Consider the following 21,278-nt stretch of genomic DNA (forward strand, 5'->3'; position numbering starts at 1 on the left):
TGGAAGTGCTCTAAAAAGCCTTCTGTAGGAGGGGAAAGATGACAGGGAGAGGAAGTGACTTGCTCCAAGTCAGCCAGTGAGCTGGGGTGATGACCTGTGCATCTGTTTTGTTCGTTTTGGAGAGAACTGGGATTGGAAGTGGTTCTGTTTCCAGACTAAAATCCAGCTGAGAGCATTTTGAAGACAGGGATAAGAGACAGAGAGGTCAAGGGATGTGCCCAAGGTTACCCTCACAGGGCAGTGGCAGAGCTGGGAATAAAACTAAGAGCCCTGGTGTCTCCAGCTGCTGCCTTTGCTTCTACCATGTGTGAGAGCTGCAAGCCAAAAGGTAATCATAACATCTTACGTGGCTCTGGGAAGGTCGAACTTATGACAATTCTGGATATGGAACATGAGGTCTCCTCCGTTGAGATACTCCATCACAAAGAAGAGATTTTCCTAGAGAATAAGACAAGATGAACATTAGGGGTGGGGAAGGGGGAAATAAAGTTGAAAAAGCACACCCAGAAATCACTCAAAAAGAGGAAGGAAAAGATTACAGCCAAGGTTTTGGAGAGAAAGCAGTTTCTTCTACAAATTCCTCATTTCTGTTCTTTGTTCTCCAAGCCTGTACTCACCCTCTGTGCTTTAATTTGTATAAACAGCATTAGCAAACATGAATCCACTTAATAACCAGTCAGTGCCATTGTTTTTTACCATCAGAGCTCAAGGGTCACTAAAAGGGGATGAGTGACTCTGGAGTGCTTGTTTAATGCAAGGACAGAGGGACAAGTTCACTGGGGGACTAGGCAGAAGCAAAACCCAGGTCTCCTCTGATCCCAGCCCTGGGCATCATCCATCCAGTGGAGTGATCTCAGGCTGGTGTTACCTGCATTCCCACACATCTTTTATAGGTGAACATGGGTTTGCCCTTTACAAGTTACCAGAGACACTGGCCAAATGAAGCAAGTTTGATTTTAAGCCTGGGAGCTGCTCTGTTAAATAAGGTAAGATTTAACGTGCTAGTGGGAATACTCATGAATTACTCATATTTCTGGAAGCTCATTGGGTGCTTGCATGCCAGAGAAGACTGAGAAAGTATCCAGCCCTCCTTCCCAATCACATGCAACCATCAGCTATTCTACCAGGGCAGTGGAAAACTCTCTTCCTGGTACATAAGAGGGATGGGGGGGATCTCTGAACTGAAAAAAAAAGCAGAAAATGTCACCTAGGTCTCCCTTCCAGCCCTTGGTGCATGCCATACTGATCCCCTCACTGCCTTCACCACCAGGGAGATATCAGATATTTTTTTTTTGATTCAAGCCAATCACTTTACCTATAAAGCAGGAGCAGCTCCATTCTCTGTATCTGTGCAATGAGCTATGCTCTCAGTCTAAACTTCTATTTCAGTAATCTCAGCTTCTGTGCATAAATCCATGAATAAAATAAATGGATGCCTTATTTTCTCTGTTTATTAAACATCTGAAGTTAGTTATCTCCAGGCTACGCTAAAGTTTATGAATATGCTCCTTTTGTTGCCTAGCACCCATCACAATTTGGAGCAGGGGGGAGAGATCTTTTCATGTATATTTTTAACAGTTGAAGGAAGATTTTTGTCCATAAAATCCAATGTAAGCATCTCTGGCAGCAAGCCAAGAGCTGGTCATTTAAAACCAAACAAAACAACAACAACAAAACACACAGCATTTGTTCTTTTCAAATAACAGCTGTCTGCTCTAATTTGTGCAATTTCTTTAGCCAGCTCCTTTTAATTACAGTACTCTTATTTAAATGGAAGTCTGGCTGGAAACCCCACCTGTCATCCAAAAAGCACAGGGCCAGAGCTGGTCTCCCAGGGTAAGAATAGACATTTTTTCCAATAAACAACTGGGTGCATGTTTTTCATTTTGAAGGTCTGGCATCTGTAGAGGTCTGTTCACAATAAGTCAGCTTAAGGAAGTAAGAAGACCAAATGGAGATGGGCAATTTAGTACAGAAATGCACAAATCTTGGAAACATGAGTTCAGGAGCCAGTTAAAACACTTAACTGATGTTCACTGTGAAGATACACAGGGAGATGATGAGGTTTAGCTAACAACAAACCAGAAGCTGCATGGATCACACTGAGACAGGAGGAACCTCATGGGTCTTCATATGGCCAGATTCAGCTTCAGTGGACTGGGAAGGACAAAACCCTGGGTTTTCCTGGGAGGTTCACTGAGTTTGGCCACATCTTATCTCTCCTCTTTAAGCATAAATTGAAGTCCACACCTAGCAGAGCGAGGAGTCATGCTCTGCTTGCTCATGGATTTGAGCAACCATCTAATTCACGCATTTAATTTAATTGAACTGGGGACTCTTATTACATACTTCTAACATGATGGGAAAGAAAAAGTGGACAACATCTCAGATTAATTGGCATTCAAAAATCATTATATGAGCTCAGCCTCTGAACTGTCTAAAGATACGAAGCTGAAGACTACAAACCTGATTTGGGCATGATTACTACTGTAGTTCATGGTCTATAGGGTGCTAGGGATGTTACTTAAATGCTGATGAAAAGAAAGATGGCATAATTCTGAGTTTTTTAATCTGAAATGGGGAGTTCCCCTTTCTTCTTACAAAGGTCCATTGTCTGGCATGGCCTATGGAGAAAAACTGCTTGAGATCAACCTTAAGTGCACAGTTATGAGGAGCAAGATGTAATTAAGCAGTGCAAACTGCAATGCACTATTAGAGACAGCTTGCTAAGCCTGAGATCTGTGGAGCCATAGAACAGCTTAAAAATGGGAAGTAGAAAAAACCATGCTTGAAACCACTGAAAATTTAACAGTGTGCTAGAGGGCAAAAAGGATTAGAATGGCACGGAAGACATGTATGTAGACAGGCTGCAACCTACATTTCCTCTTGTCCTGAGAAAGTTTTCTGATGGCTCCTTCTCAAGGAGGGCTCTGAAGTCTGCTAGTGCCTAGAGCAGGTGGGAGAGGGTTGAGAAGGTACGTCTGAAGTTGCAGCTGGGATGGCAAGACTGACAAGAAGATAAGATGCCCGTATCCCCTGTGATGGCCCCAGGTCAGAGGTGCTAAGCAAGAAAACATGAATGCTGTCCCTCAGCGATGAGACCTACAAAGCTCTGAAGGAGCCTTGGGGGGAGTCCCTCCTTCACCCTTGCTGGCTGCCTTGCAGACAGACCATGGACAGCTTGCTGACCCCCTTTGAGAGCATCCTTGGGTAGAAACACTCAAGCTAACTTCTGGTCACTGTTCCAAACTCATGATAGAACAGAACAAGTCTGCTCTTACAGCAGTTTCGGGCCATCCTTTATAACCACAGAGTTCAAGGTAGACTGGAAGGGAATTTCCTACACTCTGCAATGGGTGCTGCCCCAGGATAGTTGGCACTGCCTTGAGGACACCAGTGTGTCAATTCTTCCCTACAAGCAAGTCATCTTCTAGAGACCTTCTCCATTGCTGCAGAGGGAACATGACAAACCCCTCTGTGGGAGGATGAAGTTCTGCTCCTACAGCAGACAGAACTGTACAACACGGTGCCGTCCAACACAGACATATACAAGCACGCATCCTGAACACAAAATAACACGGTGCCCTGGTAAACTCCATCCCACCAGGTGCTGAAAGACTTGATTACTGCAGGAATTTAATTTCTTGACCTGTAAGTCTCTCAGTGCCTGCGCTGAGCTGATCTTTCTGCAGAGCCTCCTGATCTCCCCAGGACGTGGCAGGGAAGGAGTTAAACCAACCTGCTTCTGTTCTGCACGCAACTGTGAGAATGAATAGTCACCATCAGAAACGCTTTCAACTTTATAAACAATGAGTACAAAGCAGGCAGCATTTAAATCGATCTTTTGAAGGTACAGCCTAGAACAGGCTCTTAAAATCCTCAAAGCAGCTGGAAGCCCTCCAGAGCAATTTCTGTGGGGACTCTCAGATTCTGTTTTCTTTGCATTTGAAAGCACTTGCACACATACAAATATACTATTTAACACCGTTTACTGCAGAGCAAAATTCTTCTTCCCAGGGCTCCCAGGAGGAAGAATATTGGAATAATTAATGTTGCAGGACAGTGTAGCATTACCCTCACCCTGTGGATAAGGCTCCTTAGTGCAGACTAAGTGCCCTAACTCCACTGCATGCCTATTGAATTAGGTTGGCCCTTGCAAGAGAAAGGTTTGTTATGATGCAGCTCCTGCAGCTGCTTCTTGTCTCATATTTTCTATCAGCTCAGCCCAGCCCTGCTGAGTGGTCTCTCCCCTGCCCTGGGACCCCCCCATGTCTGACTCCAAGGGGTGCTGTGACCTGGGCTCCCACCCCAGCAAGCTGCAGGGAGATGGGGACACCAGAAGAGGTTGTGATGCTGTGCTGCAGAAAAGCAGGTCCTGCTTAGTCTCTAGGATTTATTTAAATAGGCAACATAATAGTCATATCCAAAATGCCTATTGAGTCCCCAGTCCATGCTGTTCATGAACCGTGCCTGCACATTGGATTGCTAGTTATCGCTGGCTACAACCACGCTGAGGAGCACCCTAACAATTCAGTCCTCTGGGTGCTCATCCATGCTTTGGATCTATTTTATTTCATGGGATAAATGACAAACTCTCAGCCCTTCTCCATCATTTCACCCAGTGACTGTTGCTGTCTCATTCACAGCATCCCATCCCATAGGAAAGCAAGCAATGCACAAAGTCGCTGTCGCATCTGCTCCCATGAGGAACAGCTAATTCAGGGTTGCTCCTTGCTAGCAGGTGACCAAGAGAGGTATTGACCTTGCTATTTTCATCATCTGGATTAGCAATGCCAAATTGTTACAAATTAAAGCAACCCCAGGTTTAATTTTTTTCTCTGCTCTAAAGACCATTTCTTTTTCTCCCTGTGTAGTATCAGTCTACCTTCTGGAGATGGCAGCATTTCTTTCAGCTGTCAGGTAATTCATTCCAGTCCCTTGTCTCATGATTTCTTTTTTGTTCTAATCTCTGCACTGCCAGCATTTTTGACTGCACACTAAACTGCTGTTTGGGATGCTTAGTTATATGTGGTCATCTTCTTACTATAAAGCATATGAATATTTTTATATACAAATATAAAGATATATAGGTATACATAAGGGTGCAGACATGACTGGCAATAGCTCCTTTCACTCAAGTTCTGGTATGCCAGCACCCTTCATGGCTCAGAGCAAACAGAGGTCATCACTTGCAGTGGTAAATTGAGTCACTGTCAGCCCCGTCTTGCAAGAGAAAGTAGCTTCTCCTGTCAGTATAGGGTGGGAGCTTGGAAAGACACTGATTTTCTCAGTCTGGATACAAATTTCTGTGAAAATTAGGGGGATAAAAAAATTTCCAGACCAAATACTAAGCAAAAAGTAGCAAACTTCATGAAACCCTGAATATTTTGTCAGCTGAAAAATAGGGAGAAAAAATAATATTTTTATTTTAAGAAGTTGATTCTTTTGGGGACAAAGAACTGAGCAGCTATACTGCAGGCTTTTAGAAATCCCAGTCAAAGCTGAATGCTTTTGGGGACCAGGAAAACCTCAGATCTGGGTAACAGAAAGGCAATTAGAATATGTATATTTAATAGATCGATCTTCTATCACCTAAAAGCCTGTATGTGAGCTGTCCCCTCTTTTCCTTCCCGAGACAATCCACCTGTTCCCTCCATATAGGCTGACACCACCTAGAAGTGTCTTTTAAAGACTTCAGATTTTTGACATTATAATTACAGCTGCTCACATGTACTTTGGCAGAATCTTGTTGAAATCCCAAAGCTCTGCTGAGATGCTGCTATTTCTACTGTACCATGTTGAAATTCTGGCCAGGATCGAACAAGACCTTGCCAGTTTTCCTGCCTGCTTTGCAGGTTGCAAGACATAAGATCCCCAAAGCCTCCCTAAACTTCCCAGTTTTTCCCCAACTTTTCCATCAACTGGCTAAAATTTGGCTGACGAGACCTGAATCAGAAATTTCCAAGATGACTTATCCCCAACATAGGACCAGGAAGGTGGACACTTAGAAACCTTGATCTTGTCTCCTAAATGGCTGAACACCAAAGCTGGGGATGGTTTGTGCATGGTAAAAATCACTGCCTGACCCTGTACTCTCTTCTCCAGCCTTCCTTGTTGGTCAGTGCCAAAATAAAGATGCTGGCTAGAAAGATATGTGGTCTGACCTCACAGGACATCTCATCTTGTGATGAGGATTTTTCAGAGGGTCTGTGGCACAGCCAGGCAATGGGAATGAACATCCAGTGGGTTTTATACACACAAGGGCCAAACCCACATGCTTTGATTCATGTCAGATAATTCAGCCCTGTTTCTTTAATGGCAAGACAAAGAGAGGAGAGAACCAAAATTGCCCTTGGAAAATTTTGCAGGAACTATAATTTTGTCTGACGAGATATTTTGATGAGATCTCCCTGGAAATACTCGTGTAAAACACTTCAAAGTCTAAGAATTTGTAAATTAAGACTATGCTCTTTATTTACAATCCTTTTCTCCCTCCTGACAATGTAAGAGATTTTAAAGTCAGTATGAAGTATATTAAAACAACAGAGCATGTGAAAATGTCTCACCACTAGGATTTTGGAAAGTTATAATATACCACTACAGCAGAATAGAAATGTTTCTGTAACATTTGCTTCTAAATTACAATAAAGATTACTTATGTTCTGGGTTGAGATAGTCTTTTATGTTGCTATTTTGTACTACCAGCCAAAAAACCTATGGGTTTAATTTGCATTTAGGTGAAGAGTGTGAATAAAAGCCTGGTCAATGAAGTAAAGAAACAGCTAGAAATGAAAGTGACTTTCAAAAAGGGAAAGACTATTCTTATCACAGAGTGTTAGTGAAATGTAAAAAGAAGAATAAGTTGCAGGCACTGGAGTGCTATTCACTGTGTTTAGACATTAACATTTTGGGATATTGCAGAATTATAAACATGCTTTTCCTTCTCTTTAACATAACAGTGTCTCTTTAAATGTAATAAAACAGAACAACTCTCTGAGCTTGCTGTTAAAATTCACACCATATAATTATGTCAGCTGAATATCGGGATGTAAAGATGACTGAAGCAAAGTAAAAGAGTCAAGTTCAAAAACAGATTGGAAAAAAAAAACAACAAAACAACAACATGTGTTTGAATCTATTCTAATGTAGCAAAACACGACAAGTATTCTGAGTTCTGAAAGCACTGATCATTGAGCCTCCATAGAAATACAAAGGGGCATTAGGTGCCTGGTGCCTACAAAAACCTGTCTGAAAGGCTGTCAAGCTTTATATATTTGAGCATTCACTGATTACCTGGGTTGAGGCCAGGAAGAAATTCAACCTAGAGCTCAGAGAACTGTCAACAGATTATATGACTTTTTTTTTTTTCCCCTCTGGAGACACGGGGACCGCTGAGGCTCTTGTTTCAGTGTAGGAATTTTCCTGTTTTCACTGTAAAGGACAGCTTCAGTACCCGAAGCAGCTCAGAAATGTTGCAAACCAAAGCACTGGGGATTCAGAAAGTCACTGACACATGCATTTCTGTTTGAAACTACTTATCTGTCCTGTGGAGCCTTCCAAAGAAAAGAAGCTTTTGATATTAAAGTCCAGAGAAGGGCCTTAAACAGCATTGCCCCGGCTTCTAAAATGATTGCTCTAAAAGATATTACAAATGAACCATGCTCTCCATTGAGCCGTGAAAGACAGTCCACGGCTTGTCACAGCTCTCCTGCTCTGAATGACTCTCACGTGTTGAGCGAGGACCGCTTGGCTTGCAAAGGTCAGAGGAGAAAAACGTAAGCCAGAAATCAATCATAGCCCAGAGCAGCTTTGGCCTGGACAGACACCTTCCACCTTCTGTGTTTGTGAACTTGAGGGCAAAATGGCGAGATCCAATATTTTTAATGTGGCAGCGTTGACTTGGGGTGAGATGGATGTAGATTCTTTCTATATGTCAAGAGGGCAATGCTGTGACACTGCCCAGGAGAGAGAGCAGGAAAAGATCACTTGGGAAAAGAGCACTTGGCACCCACGAATTTTTCAGGCACTCATTGCTTTTCCATCCTGAAGATTTTCCTTGACTCAGCCCCATCTCAGCCCTCCCCAAACAGTCAGAAAATCCCACCTGGCTCCTGGCTTAACCCCATTCGGTCTGTCATTTTCTTGCTGTGGTCTCACGAGGCAAATGGACTTTTGCATGTGTGTTTAACAAAAAACAGAGCTGCAGGCTGCCCATTCTACATCCAACCCTAACCTGTCCTCCAGAACAGGGTTGCACCAAGCTGGATGGCAGACAATAGGGCTCAGTTGCTGCATGCAAGGGTTGTTCATCAGCCACTGGTATCAGCCAGCCACCCCTTGGGCACCTGGAGTGCCCACCAGCCCAGGCAGTTCTCCCTGAAGTATAATTCCCTCATAAAGCTGTGATAGTGGTGAGTATTTTGTATTTTTAATTAAGTCTTGATTTTCTTCGCTTTGTTGGGTAATTTAATTTTTCCACTAAAAGCTAGGGGAAAAAAAAAAAAAAGAATTAATTCCTTTCCTCTCCAGGCAAGGATCAATTCCCAGGACCTGCTGTCCTCTTCACCAACAGCCCCGGTAGGGTTAAACACAAATGCCTGGCCTCGGTGTCACACCCCTTACGGCATTTCCCAGACATTCCCTGTTATAAATTTAATCTGTCTTTAAACAGGTGCCTCATCTCTTGGGCAACTGGGGTATATGGCAGAGGTTATATTTCTCCTGACCCTGCAGAAGCAGCAAGCTGCTTGCTGAGCAGGTCCTAACCTCACACCCAGCAGTAATTTGTGTCACTAAATCCTGGTGCTGAGCGAGAGCTGGGAGCACCCTAGCAAAATCCTGAAAAAGCAGCCTTGTGAGAGTGATGTTGCTCTGAATTTGAGCTCTGGGATAGCAAATGTCTATCAGGAGTTGTTCTGGTAGCTTAGACAGGCAAACGGTCTCTCAGATTTCCTTCCATTATTATTTTTTCCTATTCCAATGTGTGTGCTTCAGCACTAAGATGATTGGCTGTGTCTGTAGAAAAGGCTCTGGAAAGATAATCAGTTTGTGGTTCGTTGTAATTTAGGGCCAGATTTATACATTATTCAAATGCTACTTCAATTTTGGTTTGGAGTATTAAGAGGGATTTCAGGTGAAGATGCTGTGTGCTGCCTCTCTGAACTGCAGCCTTCATCACCAGTGGTCCTGGATGAAGTAGGAAGCGTCTGATGCAATTTAACAGTAACTGAGGTCAAAGAAGAGTCCCATAGTGAGTGGTAGCATGTTTATTCTCTATAACCAGAGCTTCTTGAGCTAGTTCTGATCCACACGAATCACTGCAGCGTAATGGTTCTGCCTCATGGTCCAAGAGGTTCAGATAACACCAGTGTGGGCACATCTGTACCCTGGCTGTGCATGTGGCCTTTGCACATCCTTGGCCAGGGTACCAGAATGCAGATGTTAATAGTTTGTCTCTGCATAGCAGCTTCAGTGAGTCTTGGATGCCATAATTCCCAAAAGTCCTCCCCTCCAGGTTAATATAGGGAAGGTAGACAAAATTTCTGGGGCCACTTCCTGAGCTCCTTCCTTCTGGAGCCACTTCTTCTTCCTTCTGAAGATCCCTTCCCTTAGCACCACTTCATGTCCAAGCTATTTCCTAACATCTAGCAGATTAAGCACTTCACCAAATTTCCGTATCTTAGCCAGGCATCATGGAGGAAGGTGACAAATCCTTGTCTTACCTTGGTCTGGAACGTACAGAAGACATGAGTCAGGAACGGGTGCTCCCAAGCTAAGGAGAGGACTCTCTTCTCCACCATTGTGCATTCAACATCATCATCCATCAGCACCACATCCTTCTTCAGGGCTTTCACGGCAAAATACTGGTCTGTGCTCTTCAGCTCAGCAAGAAACACCTAGGATGGAAACAGCTGCTCAGAAAGACCAACATTCTTCTCTCTTAGCTGGCAACACAGCCATGGGAGCTGAGTGAGATGGGTTGAAATGCAGCATTGAGAAGAAAATTTTGCATGGGTAAACATCTCTGAGGGATTCATGAGGGAAGACCTTAAAAAGGTTGATATTTAAGTCTGGATTCTGCTATTAAGACTGTGTGGTCTTTGACCTTCTTCTCCATATCCAGAACAGTTTTATGAAGTTGGACTCTGGGGAAGAACGAGTAGGACTGGGTAATTACAAGAGCATGGGCTACATGCTCATGTGGACAGGACTTGTCAGAAAGCTGAGCACTTCTGACAACAGAAACCAACTTTATGCAAATGCTCATGAGATACATTTCCTGTTTTCTGACTTTAAATAACAAATCATAAAATATTGCTTTGTCAACATGTGAAATGCAAATACCCTGCACCAGATCCTCAGTAGGTGTAAACCGGTGTCCACCAGTAATAGTTCCTCCCTGTTAGCAGGAAGTCTGAACAGAAAAAACGGGCCCCTGTGCTTCTGCAGGACTTCTCTGAGAAGAGCAAAACACACCACAGAGGAGACATCACTCTGCCTATTTTCTGTGGGCAGGGAAACTAAGAGGTGAAGCAGCAGGAAAGGGATTTCTAGAGGCCACAAATCAAGACAGACTCTGCTGGAAGGCAGTACCAGTCCTGACCTTGATGCTAACAGCCTGTCAACAGTGTTTCCCATAGACTGAATAAATATCTAAGATTCATCAGAGAGACCTTTGAAATTCTCTACCAGACACTATTTACTGAACAGGCTCAGATGTTTTTTAACCCTGACAAAAATTTTATTTACCTTTTTGGCTACTGTTATATTTCATTTTGCTGCAGTAGACAGAGCCTAGAGCCTCCCTCTGTCTCTGCAGTGAATGACCAGAAATGCTAACAGTGCAGGTGCTGCAGGGACCCTTTTAAACTTTCTTTCTGTGCAGGGCTCTGCTCTCCCAAGCAAAATGGAGAGCGCAATACATGTGTGACTCGTGCTGTGACTTCCAAGGCACAGGTAGGCAATGTTAGACTTGATGCAGAGGGTGATTTCTCTTGGGTATGCCCCTCAACCTCCCCAGGTCCATGCAGAACTGGAGAGATCCCTCAGGCGTGGAGATCTGCACACCCCGTCTCCTCTATGAGGAAGTGAATCTCACTCCAAATAGATCAGAGCACCGGGAGCGATACCTACACAGGAAACTTGTGGGTGAGGTTTGTTGCAAAAAGGCATGAACTAGCCCATCCTCTCCACACCCACATGGCGCATACCAGAGAAACGCAGATGCTTACAAGGCTGGAGAGTCCATGTTAGCACAGGGACCTGAAGCAAGGTGCAGAATCTGCTTCTGTGGACTTCTGTTCAGGACTCAACTAATCAAGCTTCTGAGTAAGCTCATCTGAGGAGACCTGTTTTGGGCAGGGGGCTGGACTAGTTGACCTACAGAGATCTTTTCCTTCCAATGTAAATGCTTCTATCACATCTATGTTCTTGAGTCCAGGTTAGTTCGGGCTGTGGAATTTGGGGTATTGTGACTTAGCTCTAATTCAGATGTCTCAGCTCTGCTTCACATGCAAAATGTAGACATGCCAAGTGTTTTCAAGTATGGAAAGCCAACAGAGCAAATATCTCCCCAGTTTAAGAACTGGCTGCAGCAGTTGCTCCAACTCAGCAGGCAAAAAGCAGGCCTTCTTTAAGGCAGCTTTCACCTTGGAAAGGTTTGGGATTTGAGCAATGTGATACATAACAATTTTTTTTCTCCTTATTGTATGTGAAAACACAATGGAGAGTTCCTCTGAAATTATTTCACGCAGCTCTGCGCTGGCACTGAATAACATGAGTCCCCTTCCAGGGGACATCTGCAAGAAGGAGGAACAATCCACCATTCATCAAGATTAATGAAACTACTGAAAACAGGTGGCTCTTGTTTCAAAAGCACACATTCTTGGCTGTTGTGAAATTTGCATTATGCTCCAGCACATATCAGAGCTGGGAAAGGGAAATCAGTGTTCCCAGCTGGGACCTGCTGCTCTGGGGAAGGGAGGTGATCCCCACTCACCTTTCTGGCTCATGCTTCTGCCTCCCACCAAGGTTACTTGGCTAAACTGGTGGGATTAGCTGCATGAGGGAGGACAGCAAAAAGACTTTTCTCACCATCTCTCTGTGGATGCCCAGGGCCTAACAACCTGCATGGAAGGAGTCATTTCTCTCCTCTTCTATCATGGGTGCTCATGAGAGAGCAACTAATAGGGCAGAGGAACAGGTGAGGAGAAGACTGGGTTCAAGACTCAGCCATGCTGGAACAAGGGTTCTTTGAGGGCATAGAGATGTTTGTTTTTCCCTAAGTGGCCTTGAAACCTCATGTAATTTAGTGTCATAACAAGCAATATGCACACCTGCGCAGTGGCTTTGCAGCCTCCTAATGCTTACCTTGCCAAAACTGCCCTTCCCCAGCATTTTGTGCAGGACAAAATCTTCAATGGTTAGTTTTAGCTGCACTTGGTCCTCTTGCTGTACCTGGCGCTGCTCTCCTCCCAGGTCTGATTCTGTTAGAGTTTCTCCCTTCCCTGTGCCCTCCACTGGAGTCTCCCAGGAGATGCCCTGTGGCTCTGCAACACACATCAAAGCATTCAAATAAACCCCTGGAAGTAAGGAGAAAATCCCCAGAATACTTACAAGGTATTTTGAATAGAATTTTAAAAAGGTCTTTTCAAACACATGGAAATGTGGTGGCCATGTCAGGTGAGTAGATTGTCTCTGCTCTCACATTGCCTTCTCTCCAGAGGAAATTTTACTCCAGTGTAACTGCACCTTCTTCGGTGGCATTACCGCCACTTTACAAACTTCTTCATCCGTCTGTCTGCTTCATAGCAGCAAAATATGACCAAATCCTTCATTTCTAGCAGCCTGTGTTCTTCATTCCTTCTTGCTGGTTGCTGGTATGATGGGGTTATGATTTCTTCTAAGACCTCTTCAAGGCCCTTGGCAAAATTAGCATGTGAAACAGATGGGAGGGACAGCATCTTCGTATTGGGTCCCTGCTCTGGTTGTGATGTTCTGATCAAATGCTCCAGCTGTTCTGGAGTGGAATTACTGAGTTTCTTCAATACTCCATTCACTTGGATGTACGTGAACTTCTAAAAGGGCCTGTCCCTTACTGGATTTATCCCACACACTCAAATGCACGCTTGTACTGTCCTAAATCACTGACCAGCAAGAACACTTCTCATCAGACAAACAGACTTATATGTAAACCAGATGTGAATCCATTTGGGCTTTACTATTCACATCAACATAATCAGTTCTACTTACAACTCACAGAAAATAAGAATAGATGGGGACATCATTAATTTTCTCTCAGGGGTCTAACAGCATATATGGTACCAAAACCAGCCTCTGAGTCTCGATAGCCTGGATCAAACCCAGAGCGCTTGTGTAATGTAGCTCTGACATGCTTTAGCCTGTGCCATCTGGCTTTTTCTCTAGTTTCTGTTTCTGAGTGGTTTCAGGATGTTAACTCCACATAGGGCAGCACTGAGAAAGACAATGATGGTGAGCTTGAGCTTTGTTTAGGGATAGAGCTAAAGACCTACTGTCTTAGTCCTTCTTTGTTTTAAGTATTGATTCACCTGTACTTTTCTTTTTTTTCCTCCCCTTTCTGGTATTTTAAAGCTTGTGGGAGTCTGCAAAAACATTGTGTCAGTACCATCATAGGTCTGATGCACTTTCAGTATGGTGCTTGGAGGGGCACCATAAACCATGAATCTGGTCCTGAAAAGACCTTCTATGTGGGACACATAGGTCTTATGAACGAATCGTGACGTTCCTGATCCTAAAATCCAGAGTTCTCTGACCTGAGCATAAAGCAGACAAACAAGAGATCTTCCCAGGAAGGTAATTTTCCTTGGGTGAATGAAGTGGGGATCTGTCAATGTTTTTCAAAGGGACTGGACATCAACCTCTAACCACAAATCAGAAATCAGAAAGAGAATTAGCCATGGTGATCAGAATGTCTCCCAACCTCCTGTTTCAAGCTGGAATTTTCTTTAAATTTCTCATATATTATGGTCTATGAGTCCCAGGAGAAGAATAAAAACATTATTGCCAGTGGAGGTAAGAGTTATGCTGAAGTACTGGATCAGAGAGTTTAGGGACTAGCTGGATGATTAGTGGTTGGTGTCTTATATTGCTAGAGGCTGTGAAGGCACAGGGAAAGTTATATTGCTAGAGGCTGTGAAGGCACAGGGAAAGTGCAAGTTTACAGAGAAGAAAGGAACCAGGCTGAGATCTAGGGTCTCTGCCTAGCCTAAGTGACTTGGAAAGAGCTGAAGATATCCAGGGATGAGGAAGGATACGTCTTGCTCTAGGTAGGAAAGATGCATGAAAGATTCATTGGCTAATACATTCTCTACCCTTGCAACCCCCACCAAACTGTGTACAGTAGGAAGAAAAAAAAAAGCCTGCTGTACCATACCACTAGGGGAAACTACCTTTTTTTCCTGTTGTAGATGTTGGAATTGCCTGAAGAGGTGTTATATCCTTTACAAGAACTGGGAGGCCGATTTCGAGAGGTCCATCTCTGGAGATCTGTTCCGTGTCACGCTGAGATCGAGCCTGGATTACAGAAAACAGAAAATGACTTTTAAGCCAAATGTTATGTTCTGAGCTTATGGACACTGTTGCTTCTTGACTGTGACTGTCACACAAGCCAAAATAAGGAAGAGGTCTTTGTTTATGAAAGGAGCATAACTGTACCCAATGTTTTGGGGTTTGATGACCTAGAGGACCCACAACCTTCAGCAAGGCTTCTTATGTGTCTGTGTGTGTTACCAGGTGTTTGTACTGCCAATACAGAGATACCCTATTCTGCACAGGGGTCTGTGTCCCTGGCTATCCTCACAAAGGACATTTTCATTAACATCTTCCTTCCTAATAGTTCTCTTTGAAGGGGAACCTGGAAAAACACTGTAGGCAGGATCATACTGCAGTCTTATCTCTGCACACTGCCTGGATGTCATTTTGAGGAACTCCTGTTCCTCATGTTGCAGTGGGTAAGAGTTCATCTGGATTCAAGTGTAATGAGACAAAAGCATGAAAGAGAAATCAAATGAGGGCTATTAAAACCCTAAGGCCCCATCTACAGCTCAGGAAGTTCCCATGGCCTAAATTTTTGGAGATAAGAAGAATACTTGGGGGGAAGTATCTAGCGTTTGCCCTCTTCACCTTTCAATGGTGACTCAAAGATAACTGTACGTAGTTCAAGGAGCTGCAGACAGCCAGCAGATAGGAAATGGAGAAATAAAAGCAGAAAAAATTCCTCTTTGAAGGTTTGGCAACACCACCTATTGAATAAAGGTGAGCTGTATGCAGAGTTAAACCTTGTAGGCAGACTCAGGAAGTTACAGATGGAAAAACACCTGCTGTGTGTATGAAGATTTTGCCTTGGTATACTGGAAGAACCTAAATATGCAGGACTGTGAATCTACAGATTTTGTCCTCCTCTGAGGCTATTCAAGAGCTGAGAGGCATCCTAACAATCCTGATTTGGAACTAGAATCTTCTCTAGAAGTTTGGGGCTTGTGACAGTCTATTTTTCCTTCTTTTAAGTCAATTTGCTGTGTTCGCTCAGTGTTATTTACATGATAGTATTATCTAGATCCTCTCTTCAAGGTCCAGGTCTCTTCAGGAGAGTTCCTGCTCTGGTGAGTTTCACAACAAACAGGTCAGAGAGACACAGGAGAAACTGCTGAGTGACAACCGCGGAGCAAGGTCATGACACCAAAGGATCCAAACCAAGTTCCTCTCCCTGTTTCTCGGACCCTGTTACACAACTTAAGCTACAAACATGATGTAACTACAGCTGTACTGAATCAGAGAGTCCATCCAGGTCATGTCCTCTCTGAGACAGGCATCAAGCAGACACCCTGTAAAGATGTAACGAGAGTGTAAGCATGCCAGGCCAGCTCCTCAAATGATTCTCCCTATCTCCAGAGATATGTGTCTCACAGAATTCCTGATTCAAAGACAAAGCTTTTCCATTAACATAATTAATTAGCTTGTCTTCTATGAAGAGAAGCTTAGAGAGTTGGTTTTGTTCAGCCTGGAGAAAAGAAGGCTCCGGGGAGAGCTCCCAGCAGGCTGCCAGGGCCTGAAGGGGCTGCAGGAGAGCTGGAGAGGAACTCTGTGTCAGGGGTGTAGGGATAGGACAGGGGGGAATGGCTTTAAACTAAAAGAGGGGAGATTTAGACAAGGTATTAGGAGGAAATTCTTCACTCAGAGCATGGTGAGGCTCTGTCCCAGGCTGCCCAGAGAAGCTGTGGCTGCCCCATCCCTGGCAGTGCCCAAGGCCAGGCTGGATGGGGCTGGGGGCAGCCTGGGCTAGTGGGAGGTGTCCCTGCCCATGGGGACCCATTTTCCACTCTCTGTTTTGAACTAGCTACCCACAGTGCTCCACTCAATGCCTTTATTTCTAGTACTGAGACAAACATTGAACAATTGATCCTCCATTCTGCAGGTCACTCATGGATTGAAGTACATACCTGTTGGGTGCTCTCTATCATTGCCAGAGCTTCAGCCATTAGTTTCTGGTTAACTCCGCAAAGGTTTGCTACTTTTGTCTGGCACTTGTGATGGACGTTCATGTCACATGCTGAAAGAAACAACAGAGGTGTCAGGACAACAGAAGGTTTCTGGGCTATAAAGAATTTAAGTTCAGGTTGGGAAGGAATGTGCTTTGGCCAAAGGCAAAGACCAACCACATAAACACCTCAAAGCCTGGGCTCCACAGCATCACTTATGTCTCATTAGACTGCACTCATGTTGCTTTTTGGTTAGTCTCCAGAGATGAGGGGACTTTTATAATTATTTCTGGGCATTTCCACATACATCAGCCTTGGCAACTACAGACTACCAAAACTCTACAATGCATTTCTGCTGAGAGATATCTGTGGTCACAGAACAGGATTTCCCTGTTGGCATAGGATCATGAAGGGGAAGTGTCTTGGGTCTGTCTGATAGTGAAAAAGGCATATTAGAAGTTGATTCTAGGAGTGAGTTTGGAAGACCAGAGGTGGGCACTGATATACTCCGTTGTCTCTCTAGGAAGTCACTCTTCAGCCTCGTGGATCACATATCCTTCTATAGATCCTCCTTGAAGTATGGTCCTCTTGACCACACCTTCGCCATCCCTGACACCATCTCATCCAGGTTTCAGAGAGAAATATGAGAAATGAGATTTCACTCTTCAGATTGCAGCTCTCTTAAGACAACAGCCTGTTCCCATGCTCAGGCCATGCCACATACACCAGGGACTCACCATCACACTTCAGCCCCTGCCGTGCAAGGCCCCAGAGCAGCGTGCCACAGTGCTCACAGAACGTTGGGCTCTTGTAGTTGTAGACTTTGAAGCGGTGAGGCACGTCAATCTTGAACCTCTCCTTGTGGAACTGTAACAGAAAAGCCATGTTGGCAATTCACTTCTCTCTGCCTCAGCTCAGCATGAAAAATCAACAGCCCCCAACCTTGTGCCAAAGAAGGTGGGGTATGTACTGCTGCTTTATTCTTGGGTATAATCATCAAGAAGAAACTCTAACATTCAGATATACAAAGCCAAATTTTGATACGTAATATCTGTGCAGTTCATTGGAAGTTGGGTAATTTAATCCTTGGGCTTGATTTATCTGATCAGGTAGCTGTCTGCATCTCAGCTATTCACCCAGACTCCCTAATGCTCAATGAAAAAACAGAGGGAATTCAAAAAAATATTCATCTCATCCTGAAAACGGATGTCTACATTTGTTGCCATGAATCACTCCTTAGAAAAGTCTATTTTTCTTCTTTTGGTATATAGGGACTTAAATGTGATGACAAAGCCAGATACATTTACACTGGAGGTGTCAGAAGACAGGTGAGATGATTCTCATCTCTAAAGACTTAAAAATGATAACAGGTACCAGGGACTGGAGAAAAACATAAGCTGTAGAACGCAATTAAGAAAAAGGTAATATCAAGAGTATAAACTCTACTTCTGCCCACCAAAAAGAAGTTTTATTATAAACTGATAAAAGAAAAATAAAATAAATAATATTGGAGATTTTAGATCTTCCGTTAATGGTTTGGAAATCTCAGATGACACAGACTGGGATGTTAAAGTACTGCTCTGAAAATTCAGTATGACATCCTGCTTAACACTGGATAGTGAAGAATTTCCTCTAGTAATTCTCCACCTCATGTCCATGGCTTTTCCCTGAGCTATACTTCATAAATTAGGAAAACGTCAGTCCTGATTCAGTGACTGCTTATTCAGTGGCAGATTCAAGTAAATCACAAGTAGGAGGTAATGAAACCACTGGGCATACAAAAAACAAAGGATGTAGATCAGATCACACAGATTTTAGTTCAGTAGCATGCTTTGCTTCGTATGAAGTTCTTTTACAGCAATGCAGGAGAGATATGAATGACACTCAAGTGTTTTAAAAGCAACCAAATAATAACACATACCATTGTTTCTCTGCTATTGACTGCTGATCCTGTACACTTGGCTATTACTTTATCAATGCACTTCTTATGAATGGCAGCATTACATTCTGAAAGAACAAGTGTGTCATGGCATTCATGAAAAAAACCCTTAAGAAAAGACCAGGTAAATAATGATAGTAACAAAAAAACAAAACAAGGAAAAAAACCACAAAACAACAACAACAAAAAACAAGCACAAAAACTTACGTCTGCATTGATAGCCTTGTTTATTCAGACCCCTGAAATAAACAGAGAAATGGTTAATTCTGAATTTTCTGAAATTTCCGAATTGCCTCTACATTTGAAAGAAAAGCAACACTTACGAAAGAAACAGAATAAAACAGTCTTGATTTTATCCATCTTTACAGAGTTTCTCTAATCTAACTGTCTTCATCCACTCTAACTGCTGGAAACTGGTTTTCACAGCCCTTCCAGTCCATAGTTACATATTGAATTTTGCCATATCTAAATGGCAAACTAGGCTGATTAGAAACATCCATGCATTTGGCCAAAGAAAAAAGTATTTGTAACAATAATACACTAAAAATGAAAGGAATTTTCACAGCTGGAATTACAACTGTGAACCACATCCTTGAAGTGATGCAATAACTCCTACATGCAGGATGTCAAGCCTCCAGTCCTGCTGACAGCAGGAACACAGATATTCACTAAAGAAGCAGAGCTGCTCCTTCAAGTTGAAAGGGGAAAATGTGCACAGATCTATTTTCATTTACCAGACAAACTCATGACAGACGGAGCAGAAGGTAGGTTGTGGAAAGAAGGTGGCTGTGAACTCGTGACACTTGACATTATGGATTTTGGCCTGTTTGATGGCTCCCCTGCGCTGATGCAAGGAGAAAAAACCTTCGGTCTCACAGTCAGCTAGGTCCTTTGCATCTGAAAGGAAGCAGAAGATGTGTTATGGTACACTGTCCTGGTCAGGCACCTTGAGAAATTGCAGTTGCCAAAAATACTAACTGACTGAAGCTGATGATTCACTCATGGGAATGAATATTTTAAGGAAATACTGCTTTCTGAAAACTACACAACACTTGTTTGGATGTTTTTATCTACCATTCCTACAGGGACACTAAAATGACTTCAAACTGAGGATTTTAAGCTCCCTTGAATATTCGTAATGCTATTTTGAAATATAGACCAGAAATTTCCCAAGGAGAGGTAATTTGCAGCTAAATATTACATTTGAACTTTATATAGCACTGAAGAACAATAAAAAAGATAAATTACGTAAGAATATCTATTTATAAATGCACACACACATGCATAGATAGATGGATAGATACGTGGATACTGAACTGAAACATGGGTATTTAACTGAATCTTTAATGTGTGCGTGTATATGGTTGTGCGTAAACATTTATGTATGCTCTTATGATATTCTTTTTGTTGCTGTTATTCTTCCATGCCAACAGTTGCTTTGCTGTTTCCTGTGTGCATGTCATTATTCACAGTTCACATTTAAACTTTTAAGAACAGAAAACACACCAACTGGCTACTCATGCATATATGCATGTGCACTTAAGTACATGCTCATGTCTACAAATCTTGATATGCACACAACATCTAACTCTCAATTTCTGTCTTGATTTAGTCATGCATTACACAGCAAATTACTTAGATATTCTGTGGAAACTGCCCTCCTGACTGATCTGGTGATGATCCTGCTATTTGTAATACAAACACAACTTGCATTTTCTATGCTTTGGACTCTCTAGTGCTTTATAACACACAAGGAGGCAACAAGAATCTATTCTATATTAAAGTTGGGAATGGATGAGGAGAATATTGGTATACACATTCTATTAGCTGCTTTCACTACTTCCGTGATTCTGGAAATAAAAGGTCCTTGTAGATATCTACAACCTACAGCTTCATCCCACATCCATGAAAGACTGTAAGAACTTTAGCATCAAAGGCAGGAGACCATGACTGACCATTTTGATTGCAACCCATTTCTTTCAGCAAAGCAAATACATTTCCCATGGACATTGAGCTCAGCAGATGAGATCCAGTTCTCAGTGAAGACACCTAAACAAAAGTGTGTCCTGTGCAGGGTGACTAAGGCCCTGCTACGTCCCTGGAGGTCCAGCTGGTGCAGGCAATGGAGCCGAGCAAATGACTCAGCTCACCATGCAGCAGGCACCTGCATCTGATCCGTTGAATCATTCTCTAGGTTCTTTTCCTGTTTTGCCTAGATTGCTCTTGTTCTTAGGCACCCAACTCACATGTATTTACGTGTTGTCAGCTGTAAAGCGTAACCCATCCTTTATGACTGCACTATCATGCACACCATGGTACATGTTGTATGTATACATACATGTACAATGATTTCAGAGGGAGCAGGCTCCTTATGTATCTATTCCATCTTACTTTGTATAATAAGAAAAACATACTGTTTCAGTGACAAAACTACCAAAAATTTGCCTTGCAAATCACAGATGAACAGTCAGTCTTCATCCCTACCATGCGATAGTAATTGCTTTTCTGTGGTGTTCATTTCAAAACATTATGATAGTTCCTATGAATAAATCAGTAATAAAGTATGCTCTGCTTTCAGTGAAGACACCACATCTGCCCCACGTAACCAGAAATCACATCTATCAATTAGCAAATAAAATCACTTGCCACTGATTTCCAGGAAGTATCTTGCATTCATCAGCATTCGCCCTTGAGGTTTCAGTTCTAGCTGGTTGTGATAAGTGAAAAAAAAAGAAAAAAAGAAAAAAAAAAGACAAGTGTGATCATTAAACAGACATTCAAAGAAACAACTATCACTTCAGATGGCTCAAGCTACCTCCATT

General features: G+C 43.0%; 1 protein-coding gene across 3 annotated transcripts in view; it reads right to left on the reverse strand.

Annotated features, from left to right (window-relative positions):
• Positions 1 to 21,278, reverse strand: part of PRKCQ (protein kinase C theta) — a 61,187-nt gene that overhangs the window by 12,546 nt on the left and 27,363 nt on the right. For all 3 annotated transcript variants that reach the window (XM_080577371.1, XM_080577370.1, XM_080577369.1), the window contains exons 6-15: positions 21,103 to 21,163; positions 19,191 to 19,353; positions 18,664 to 18,695; positions 18,439 to 18,524; positions 17,255 to 17,384; positions 16,479 to 16,588; positions 14,430 to 14,553; positions 12,370 to 12,548; positions 9,723 to 9,896; positions 347 to 438 (exon numbers count right to left, since the gene is read on the reverse strand). In XM_080577371.1, the coding sequence (XP_080433497.1) occupies positions 347 to 438; positions 9,723 to 9,896; positions 12,370 to 12,548; positions 14,430 to 14,553; positions 16,479 to 16,588; positions 17,255 to 17,384; positions 18,439 to 18,524; positions 18,664 to 18,695; positions 19,191 to 19,353; positions 21,103 to 21,163 (1,151 nt within the window). The remainder of the gene's footprint in view (positions 1 to 346; positions 439 to 9,722; positions 9,897 to 12,369; positions 12,549 to 14,429; positions 14,554 to 16,478; positions 16,589 to 17,254; positions 17,385 to 18,438; positions 18,525 to 18,663; positions 18,696 to 19,190; positions 19,354 to 21,102; positions 21,164 to 21,278) is intronic.

The sequence above is a fragment of the Anser brachyrhynchus genome, assembly GCF_964034855.1.
Source record: "Anser brachyrhynchus genome assembly, chromosome: 1".
Lineage (NCBI taxonomy): Eukaryota > Metazoa > Chordata > Aves > Anseriformes > Anatidae > Anser > Anser brachyrhynchus.